Raw genomic sequence first — 11,453 nt, 5'->3', positions numbered from 1 at the left:
CGAGGCATCTGCTCCATCTTTAGCTGTATGGTCTTGGGTAAGTCCCTGATCCTATCTAGCCTCAATTGGAATTGGACTAGATCAGAAAAAAATAAATCCCACGGGAAGTCTAAGGATCACAGAGCCCACAGACTGACTTCGTCTGTTGGCCAGTGTTTTGTAATAGTTCCCAGTATTGAACAATGAGGAGACTGCACAGGAAAATAAACACGTCTAGCTTTGTAAATGACCCGGTGATCTGACACCTGCAGAGTGGAGTGGCGGGCGCCATTGTACATGAGGTGTGTTCTTCCCATCCCTGACCCAGGCCTCCGTCTTGTCCTTGGCTTGCCCTTTCCAAAACCATGAAACTACTGGGCCAGATGGTGCCAAGGACCGCTCAGAGTGGAAAACACTACCATGTTATGGTCTCTGGATCCCAGGAGGTCCATGGAGGAGACTGGAAGTTGGTGTGAAGCTCAGGTATTCCACGAACAGGTAAGCCTTCAAGTTCATGATTCTATCCGTCATTGGAACAACTTACTATCAGTATCTAGGTATTTCATGCAAATACTAGAGAAAAAAAACCACTGATGGGAACCCCTTCTGCCAATGCTGCGCTAAACTGATCCAGTAGCAGATTTCATAGGAGGCGAGATGTGACACTGCCGCTCCCAAGGCTGCACACGGAGCAGGTGGAGAGACACCGCTCTGCAGATCCCCCTCTTGTCCACAGGGTCCCAGTCCTGGGTGGTTCCCCCTGCTCTTCTGGATGGCTTTCCATCCCTTCTCAAAGAATCCATTCCTCTCGCACCTGGGAAACGGATTTCCTTTCCCCCTCCAGACCACAGCTCAGGGGAGGCAAAGGATATCAACAGCTCACCCTCTGCCAGGGCGGGGAGAGGGGGGCATTTACTGGGGGCCTCATGGCCATTCAGCAACACAGCAGCCACCTCTCAGGTGATCTCTCTGAGGCAGGTTTTCTTTCCCAGCGTGACTTGAGCTAGGGACGAGTCCAACAAAACCACCTGCAAGCATCATCCCTGTGGTGCATGCAGGTGTGCTGATCTGCACAGAATCTTGTGAAAATCCTTGAGGAAGGAAGCCCAGTCATCAAAGGAAGGGAACAGACATTTGGGCATGTCTGGTCCCACCATTATGTCAAATTTCCAACAGGAAACACAGGACACAAGAGCAGTGGAATCAGAGGCCCTGCTGTGGTCAATCCAGTATCGATCACAGGCTGACCATGTCTTCTGCATCATACCAAGAGCCAGCGGCAGACGCAGGAAGACAGAGCACCACGAACCCATTACGGAGAGTCTGGAAGGAGACAAAGGGGCAGATCCTGCCTACAGACCCCCTGCAGTAGAAAGCACTAGCTTGGTCCATTCTGGGGGTCTTCCTTAGCCCCAGATGTTCTCTGGGCAGATGGACCTGAATTCTCTGTGCCCTGTCACTCGGGACTGTTTTTTCCCTGTGTTTGAACTGTGAGATAGCGAGAGGAAAACAACATCTTTTATTGTTGCTTTCTAAATCTGAAACCCCATTAGCGGTTCAATGCCAGAAATCTATACCTGATTATATCACAATGAGGGAAATCGAGGAAAATGACAGCCCTATTTAAAGCTGCCATATTTGGTTATAGGTGATAAGGGATGATACATAACCGCGGGGAAACAAAAAACACAATTGAGGAGACCCAGGTTATAAACCATTGCACAAACAAGGACCTAGACTTAAACACAGCTCCACTAGGAACCTAACAGTCCTATTGTTGAGGCAACCTCTGATCGCATATGTGATTGGCTGACGCCAGCCAGAGGTACAAGGGCCAGGCAGTCCATTGAGAGTTAGGCCTGGGCTTATGCTACCATGGCTTAGGCTGACATGATGCAGAGGAGACGAATGTTCCTTGAGAGATTCTGCACACTTACCATTTTGCCTGTGTGGATGCTTTCGACTGCTTCCTTCCCAAAGGACACCTGAGTTACTGGCACTTGAGAAAATCAGGCGTCACGTGCCACAGGCATTTCTCCCAAATAATAGGTTTTCTGGAAGCCCCAAAAGATGTACGATGGGGATACTTTTCTTCACTATGTTCTCTTGACTTCCAGACTTCATTTTCCCGGCTGGCAGATGGAATAACTGAGACTCAGGGTGGGTAAGTGCATCGCTCAAATCGCTGGTGATGGCTTTGGTTTCTCTAGTGTTCATTCATCAAGCTGGGCCATCAGCATGCCATACTCCACTCGAATACCATCTGTACCAAGTCTTCCTCTCCTCTTAAATCGTTGCAACTTGCGCTCAGAAACTCCCTCGTTCATCCCAAGACTTCTCCCCAGTGTCCCCAGAATCTCCACCTCCTCGATCCTTCCAACCTCTTAAAGGACTCGTAAGTGTTACGGATTATTTATCTTCATCGTCATTTCTTTTGACTCTGGTATTTATGGGCATCTGTATTGATTTATACAATCAATATAACTGCTGACTGCAAGTTGGGTCTGTACCTTCTGGTAAAACACAGCCACTTTGGAAGCAGATAATTGGTGTTTTATACATGTCTCTATAGAGAGATAGCCCTCGATCCATGCCCCAATGCCAGGGAGAGGTCAAGCGCTGCTGGTAGAATTGAAAATTAGATGGCAGTAGATGCCCGGGGCTTTGGGACCAAACTTCAGACTGACTACACCAGGATTAGCATCCTTGATGCTCTGTGGTGGAACAAGAAACCAAAGGCTGGCTACCAGCTGACTGTGATCGTAGCATGCTGGGGGAGGTCCTTTGACTGACAGGGTCTTTATGACTTTCCATACAGCCCTGATGTGTGCACTGAACTCCTCTTCCATGCAAAGAGCTTCTCTTGTCCTTAAGAACCTACTTGCAAACGCACTGACACTTCACTCCAGGTGAGGTAAAGTATTATTATCTTATAATAGGAATGAAATTGCTTTCTCCCAGTCAAGCCAGATGCATGGGGACACTGGAGCAGGTCAAGGAGGACACGAAGTAGATTAAAACACAGACTGCAGCCACGCCGCTCAGGATGTCTTGGCTCTACCACTTATAAGTGGTGTGATGCTGGGCCAAGTTATTTAATCTCTGTGTCTCTGTTTCTTTTTTTGCAACATGTGGGTAATAACAAAACCCTCACAGGGTTGTTTTGAGGACTGAACATGTTAACAGATAGCTACGGCTCTATGTGCACATGCTTCTTTTCTGTCCAATGAAGAGGGAGAAGAGATGGCTTGTGACACAGGAGGGAACTACCTTTTGAAGTCCTGCAGTGGGTAAGAAATACCTTTTTTTTTTTGGTCCTGTGGTGGCAGGTATTATGTCGGGGTTGATGGTGAATGCCCTCTGGCTAGAGTCGCTTTCTGTATATAACTCCTGGAGTTTCCAGGGGTTATAATTCATGCATCAAAAGAGCGCTGCCGGACGCTCTAAGGAACCAATCAGGGCTATCGTAGATGTCCGTCTCGGAAAGATGGCTCCCGGGACACAGTTGCTGCAATCTTCAGAACTCTGTTCCGCCTCAATGTTTCCAAGTAAGTCACTGGCACCGTGGCCAGGTGTGTGGCAAGTTCTCCCGGACTGGCACACGGGCAAAGGACATCGCCGTCACTTCTCAGACATCGAGTCCCGACGCTCACTCTTTCTCTCTAGGCCTCAGCCCAGCCCTACAACAGCAATGACAGAGGGCTGTCGGTGTCTTCTGTGTGCTTTTGACGGTCTTCCAGACACAATGACAATGCCTAGAGGTTTCTTGTTAAAGAGCCTACTGCCAGCGGTGGTCAGAGGTCCCCAGAATGCTTGCTGGGGCTGAAGAGGGAAGGAAACAGTCTCTCTGTGACTCTTGGGAAAGGAGATTGAAGGGAGCATTTCTTACTCCACTGTCGGAGCATGCCCCCCCCCAGCCCACCCACCGAGTTGTTTTGCATATGTTGACTTAGCATGTACCCTACCTCTGACTCCAAGAGGAAATCGGAGACAAGCAATTAGTGCTTCTCCACATTAAAAACACCCAGATGGTTTGTGGCCTATATAACCCATATGCTAGCATACATATTTTCACTTTGTGGGTTGGAAACCGCACGGGAGGAAACCTGAGTTCTTCTCTTGGCACTGACCTTGACTTGCAAGCCACTCAGCCCTCGAATGCCATTTTGTTTTATCAAATGGACCCCTACTATCCCATGAGAGGTGAACATGAGCATTACTAAAATAATGTTAAGACACCTGAAGCTTCTCAGGTCTCAATAAATAACTAATTTTAAAACAATTCCATATACAGGGACCCATATTTCCATTAGACGAGCTATCATGTTACTTAACTTTAAGGAATAGAATCCTATTCATTTTCTATTTCTTTATAACAGAGTATTAAGCAGCATTAGAAATGATTCACTGGTTTACTTAGCAATGCTCTCCATTTTCCTAGACAGTCTTTCTGAAATGAAACAGATCTTTGGAGAAAAAAAAAACAAAACAAAACAGGTAATAAATGCAGCAATGCCACGCATTCATTAATTTACTGTTGGCATTTACTTCTTGCTCACTTTTTAATCACCGACTCATTTTTTTTTTTCATTTGCTTTTCTTGAGCAAGAAGACTCAAGCTGAGTTAAAGAAGAGAGCAGGACGTCTTTTGTTCATGAAAGGCGGAACGGGACAGAACTGCCAGAAATGGTATGTTTCTATTTTCCAGGGAGCCTTGGATACTCTGACTGGCGTGGTATCCCCTAGCGGGGATCAGGGATTGTATCCTCAGAGGCTCCTGAAAGATCATCTCACGCATGGCAGAGACACTGGCAAAGGCACTTTCCCAGGAAGACAGGAAGTTGGATGTGTTTGAGACAGGGAGACAGAAAATCTGGCATCAATGCCACAGCACCCCGGCGTGGCCTGCCCTCTCCCCACTGCCCTGACGCGGCTTGCAGTGCTCGGCGTCTTCACGATGAGCCTTACCCACCTGCCCGGCCACGGCTGAACTGACCCAGAGCCTGCGCGGGAAGTGCTTCATAAATCACCAGCTATTAGTCAACAGACAAATACCTTCCACATCTACCCAGTCTCTCCGAAGAAGCCGGCACTAAATTATTCAGATGAGATTTATTCACACAGAGGGAATTCTCTGGGCCAAGTGTTGAATCCCAGGTCGGCGTGTGATGCACCCAGAATGATTCCTTGCCACGCCAGTCAGGCTGTGCTACAGGAATACACACTTATTTTACTATTAGTCTGAGCAAAACATCATTAGGCAAATTGCTGCGGCAGGGAGGGAAAAAGGACAGAAAATGACATGATCTACTCTAATGTCAAATACAACTTCTTTTCTTTTTTGTTTTCCTCTGCTCTTCTCTCTCCTCTACTCATACACAACTGAGAGCCTCACTGTCTGCATCAATACCATAAAACCCTCAAACGCAAAATGCCCTGGGAGATATACCATTATATTAAATGCTAACCTTCCCAGTAAGGAAGAAATAAGTTAATTTGCCAGGGACATCAAGAGTCTTGAACTTCAGAGGTCCTATCGCTCAGCTCTCATCCTTGGAGCAAACACCACAAGAAGTTCTGGATTCGAAAGGCTGGGCTACCGGCGCAGTTCTAGAAGCACGCCTGGCCCCAGCCAGGGATCGCAATGCGTTCTCAGTGGATGTGACACTGAGGCAGGATGAGGGCCGCTGGAGAGGAATGAGCCAGCGAGCTTTGAGTTTCAGTGGCAGCTATGGCCTGGCCTGAGCAGAAGAGGTACCTGGTCTCCCTGGTCCCAGCTCTTTTTGTTCTCAAGATCAATGTGGGTGAATGACAGGGGGGGAAACACGTCAATCTATTCTTAGATGCTAATGCTGCAGGGCTTGCTAACAGAAACCTTGGTTCTTTGGGCTTAGTGCGGTTCAGGTAGGGGAAAAGATGGGGCGCATTGACCACAAAGTCCTTTGTGACTCTTGTTCACCTCGGTCCTCTTTCTCCTTCCTCTCTCCCTTTCTCTCCTTCCCTTCCTTGCTTTACAAAGTACACAGATCGCTAGTAATGAATACCAAAAGCCAGGCTCCTTGGCCAGCCTGCTCAGGGAGTAAGTGGTAAACAGAGAAAGATGCTATTCTTGTGCTGGTCCTACAGACTCCTTGAGCAGAAACAGATTATCTCCTGATGAAGGGAAGGAGACTAGTTCCTAGTCCACTCTTGATAACCCATGTTCACGACAGATCATCTTAGAGGGTGGGAAATTCACAAGTTATCTCTTGCCAGCTTTAGGCTTCAGAGATGCACTGAGGGAGACCCTGAAATCAATTCCTGTACCACCCAAAATATAAATAAATAAATAACTCCTGTGTGTTAACTTCTCTTGCACATGGATTTAATCATCACTGGATGCTCATTTTTGGTCACAGGGTGTCATCCATCAGGTGATCTGACATAAAGCTAGGTCCTTCTAAGGTATAAATGACATCAAAGTAACCATGCTTTTGTTGAAAGATGGCCATCGAGCAGAGAAAACTCATGACATAATGAACACCCTTCACTTAATGTCATTAACTGGGCACTGTCATATTAACTCCTCTAAGTCACCTTGGATTTAAGCCCCGGCGATCTCTGCCTGTCTAGACCTTCGCATTAGCCATTCTGCTAAGACGTCTGTGTCAGTTATAGTGGGGCTCATTTCCGACTCGTTTTCACCTGATCTCCTCTGTGTTAGTCAGTTCAGGTTTGTTCTCTCCCGAGCTGACTTTTTGATACTTTCGAAGCACAGTGCCTCACACACAGAATGCACTCGATAAATATTTGTTGAATAAATGCATAAACTGTCAGTCGTGCTCAGCGTAAACTGCTCATGCCAGCACTCATTTTTCACTCCGTTTGGCTCCGTTATAAATCAGATCTGAGCAGCTACGTGGCATATCGGGGCCTCCAAGAGGAGCCCAGAGAAAGGAAGGAGTCCTGACAAGACTGGAGGCCACACAACCCAGTGGGAAAGGAATCTCTATCTACAGCTATCTACATCCATCCCCCCTTTCTCTCTCTCTCTCTCTATATATATATAAATGTATATCCATCCATCTATCACTCTATCACTTACCTATCATCACTTTATCCATCACTCTATCACTCTGTCTATGCATCTATCTATCTATCTATCTATCCATCTATCTAGGAATTGGCTCACATGATTATGGGAGCTGTTAAGTTCAAAATGGCAGCAGGCTGGAAACTCAGGCAGGATCTGTTCCGGCCATGGGAAGAACTCCTCTTCGAAGAAACCTGAGCATTTTCTCTTACAGCCCTCACCTGCCTGGAGAAGGCCACTCACCGTCTTGAGGGTAATCTCCTTCCTTGAAGTCAATGCAGGATGGACACTAGTCAATCTCCAAAATACCTTCATCGTGGCAACTAGACTAGTGGCTGACTTAGCCTAGACAAGTTGGCCCCAAACTTAATATCCTGGGAAGGACACAAGGGAGTATACACGGGTGTGGGTTGGTGGCTGATAGGAACCACTGGGCCTAGGTGCACAGGTGGAGACTTGGGGTGTAGATGTGGCTAGCAATGCTACTCAGGGCCGAGGTGGCCCAGACACGGAGAAGCCCGAGAACAGATGTTGTCGGTGGGCAGACTGACAACCGTCAGCTGCTCCAGCCCCATGGCTGCAGACGGCCAGCAGCCAGGCTGCAGCTCCCTCTGTGCTGATCAGGACATCCAGGCCCGAGCCTGCTTGTGGGTGTGCAGCCGGCCATGGCCGGGAAGCCTGGAGAAAGGCTGTGTGTGCTGGTGCCCTTGGACTGTCCTCAGGCAGGGTGGGTGGTGAGAGGTGGGAGGCAGTGGCTGGGGAACTGCCCAGTGAGTGCAGAGGTAACCAGGGCCCAGACCACCGTTCCAGAGCCAGGAGGCTGGACACCAGGTCCTGCCCTGCACTAGGTACAAGCGGGCCTCGAGTGCCTTACAGAATGAGTCAGAACTGGTAAGATGAATAAACTAGAAGTCAGCCATGATTAACCAACAACAGAACAATGACCTCCTGGGTGGAGGCCACTTTCTCCCCTACTCTCTCCTCCCCCCCCCCCCCCCCCAACCCAGCTCCATCCTCAGCTGCCGGTGATGTGTTTTCATAGACTCATTTTGACAGTCACTCTGGCCAATCTAGCTAGACATAGCTTCCCCTTTTCTTTTAATTTTTACGAGGGAATGCAACAGGCTAGGTCTAGCTGGAATTAATTAGATCTGCTCTGTAGGGCTCAGAACAAACAATCAAGAAAAGGAGGAGTCTGCAATCCCTGATCACATACATGGCCAAGGGGAGAAGCATGGGCTGGGCAGCAGGGACCTCCTGGAGCGTGTGGGGAAGACTTTTACGGGCACGGGGGTCCTGTCTCTAGAAGGAAGCCAAGTGACCAGAGAGGTCAGTCACCACCCCACGGGCCGCCAAGCGCGACCCATCCTGCTTGCCTATTCTCGTGCAGATGAAGAAGCAAAGTGTACCAGCACACTCGCAAGTACAGCTTTTTCCAGCCCTCCTCTCCACACGTTCTCACGGCGGATGGGGAGGGAAAAAAAATAGCCCAACACATTTGCATTTAAGTCTTGAAATCCAAATATTTCTGTGAGTCATTCATTATTACCATAAAACGCAGTGTTTGCATGCAAATAACTTTAATGACATAACTGCTCATAAAATCAGTCTCTTACCATATGAACTCGGTAAAGAATGCTAATCCCCAGCGTCATGAAGGGTTTGGAGAAATCGATCACCTTCTCCCGTTCGGAAGTGATGGTGAGGCCGGCCACGGCCAGGTCTGCTTTCTGCGAGGAACAGAGAAAACGCATCAGCCGGTGGTTGTGTGCGGCCAGGGCGCAGCATCTGGGACCCAGGGCACCCTGCTGAGGAGCGGGGACTGCAGCTGGCCGGCCTGGCCCTGACAGACCAGCAGAGCTCACATCTGGATGGTCACGCTGGGAAGGATGATGAGATGGCTCTCTTGGGACATGGGTGATAGAAGTGGGAGGGACCAGCATATTGAGACCCAGTCTCAAATGTCCTGGGGTAGCAGTGGGGGAGGGGGCAGGGGGGAGGGCAGGGGGCAGCCTGCAGCCTCCTGGGGTCTCCAGATTGAAGCCTCTTATTGCAGCATAATTGTTGGCTTCCTTGGTCTGACTTTGCTGGGGCCTGGGTGGTAAGGTACTGGGGGTGGGGGTGGAGAATAAAATGCTGGCGCCTCAGAAACGAGAAGCCACAGTTATTTCCCATGGAGGAGATGGGCTTGGATATCAGGGTGACAAGGCTGGCCCCATCCTTGCCAGAACTAGGGCTGGGATTCCGGCCTCCTGGCTGCCGGCCACTTAGAGGGCAGGAGAGGTGGCAGATGAGGAGGAATCACGAAGGGCCTCGTCTCTGCTGCAGGGTCTGTGGAACAGCCAGGCTTTGCGGTGAAGGGCTCCCTGGCCCCCTTCCTTGCCTCCTGCTCGCATACCCCAAGTGCCCGCTTCTGATGGGATTCTGGCCTGGAAAACCATGGCAAAGAAACCAGGGGTGGACACGCTGGGCCTTAGCCGCTCCCAAGGAAATAACGATTCCCGAACAGGAAGGATGGACTCTACTGGCAGATCGCGGTGTCGTCTACCTCTCAACCCCAGTCCTCCATTTTCAACTCATGCCCCGGCTCCTGAATCAATCATGTGATCCAACACAGGCGAACAAAGCCTTGGAAAGTCAAGCGGCCCTTACACGACATACATTCAGATAACGTTTTTCATAAAGAAGGGAAGCCGTGAGGGGCTCATTCTGCATTACTCCAAACGAGGGCTCATGTCTGTCCTCCAGGGGAGAAGGGCGGCAGAGGGGCTGATGCCAAGCCCGTCAGCCCCTTCATTTGCCGGGGGTTTCCTAGAGGGTTTCTCTTAGAACCTCAGCTTCTCAGATGCTGGCACTGACTGTGAGCCCACAGAAGTACGCAGCAACACAAGTGAACACAATGCCACCCAGCAGGGTGGTGCCAGGCCTGGAGGACCAGCATGCCACAGTCTGGAGTCAGCTGAGCCTGAGACCCATGGGGAGGAGAGGAAGTGGAAGAACATGAATATCTCTACTACTCAGGAGGCCCCAGGGAGGAGGACTGAGATCTGAGGCCTGCTTTTTTTGTGGGGGAAGGGCATGAGACTCTGAGATAACCTACGAAGACAAAAAAAAAAGGTGTGTGCGTAGGGGGGAGGAGGGGGGGGGTAACAGTTGGTACAGTACTTGCCTAACAAGCACGAGGCCTTGAGTCTGAATCCCCATATTGCAAAAGCAAACAAAAACACACCAAAAAAGAGTTACAGAAATGGAAAGGAAGGAACTGAAGGAAAAGGTTAAGAAAATCAAAACATAAAATAGCATTAACAAATGCTACACATAGCATCTGGTCCCTTCTCTGGTGATCTATTTATTTATGTTTTCAGGATCCAAATCAATTAGGCAAGTAAACACTGTCCTCAAACTTCCTTCTCCCACACTCAGCTTTCCTCTACAAAGGGCAAACTTCGGATTGGAATTTGGAGATCATTTTATGAGTTTATAGAAGTTGGCCAACAATGAGAGTATGCATGCCAAAACAATTCCATATGTCCAGATGGAGAAAGGGGGGGGGGGGAGAGCTAGAAACGGGCTGGATCCTATGATCCTGTGACTGGGGTCTTTCCCAGACACAGGCGGATGAGATGCCGACAGGCTCTGGGCCAGCGTGAACCCCACTCAGAGAGGCACACACATCGCCACACTGCGCTAAATGAGATTCGCTGTCCGTGCTGGGGGGCCTCACCCGACTGATTCTGATCCCAGGGCTCTCTCTCCATCCCTGGTGCCCGGGGAAGAGAAGGGGCAGCGAGAAGCTTGCATTTAGAAACCGTGGAAGTTTGGTGGGTTTTGTTGTTTTGGATTTTTTTTTTTTTACATTTAATTGACTCAGCATAGAAGAGTAATTATCTCCCTTGGTTTCAGTGCACCCCGGGGTGTCTGTAACAATCACACAGAATCAGACTATTCCTGAACATGTGCACTCATTTTCTTTTACCTTAGTTAAAAAGACATTATGCCATACAGCCGCCTTCGGAGGGGAAGCAACAAGCCCCGGGGCTGGGGCTGAATGAGCGCTAGCAATGGCTGGCGCCATGGAAACCCATCCAACGCCTTCGGCCCTCTGGTCCACTCGCTGGGATGGCAGTGCTGACCAGGGGAACGCGTGGTGGACCGGACACCAGTGGTTTTGTGCTGTCAGAGCTCCCAGCCCTCTGGAATGGTGTCTGGAGCTCAACTGGAGGTTGCTAATCTGGTTTCCAGCTAAAAGACCTCCCTGCCTCTGCCCAGCCCTGCCTGGCCCAGTCCAGCCCTGTCCAGTCCTGCCCAGCCCTGCCCAGCCCTGTCCAGCCCTGCCTGGCCCTGCCCAGCCCTGTCCGGCCCTGCCCAGCCCTGCCTGGCTCAGTCTGGCCCAGTCCAGCCC

At 49.7% G+C, this 11,453-nt stretch overlaps 1 protein-coding gene across 1 annotated transcript in view; it reads right to left on the bottom strand.

The window, feature by feature from the left end:
• The window catches only part of Grik4 (glutamate ionotropic receptor kainate type subunit 4), a 213,681-nt gene that overhangs the window by 24,606 nt on the left and 177,622 nt on the right, over positions 1-11,453 (bottom strand). The window contains exon 13 of the mRNA XM_042683011.1: positions 8,668-8,781. Coding sequence (XP_042538945.1) covers positions 8,668-8,781 — 114 coding nt within the window. The remainder of the gene's footprint in view (positions 1-8,667; positions 8,782-11,453) is intronic.

The sequence above is a fragment of the Dipodomys spectabilis genome, unplaced genomic scaffold (assembly GCF_019054845.1).
Source record: "Dipodomys spectabilis isolate Male_0828 unplaced genomic scaffold, ASM1905484v1 ptg000076l, whole genome shotgun sequence".
Classification (NCBI taxonomy): Eukaryota; Metazoa; Chordata; class Mammalia; order Rodentia; family Heteromyidae; genus Dipodomys; species Dipodomys spectabilis.
Note: the sequence above shows the minus strand (reverse complement) of the source record. Positions and strands in the feature narration are given on the sequence as shown.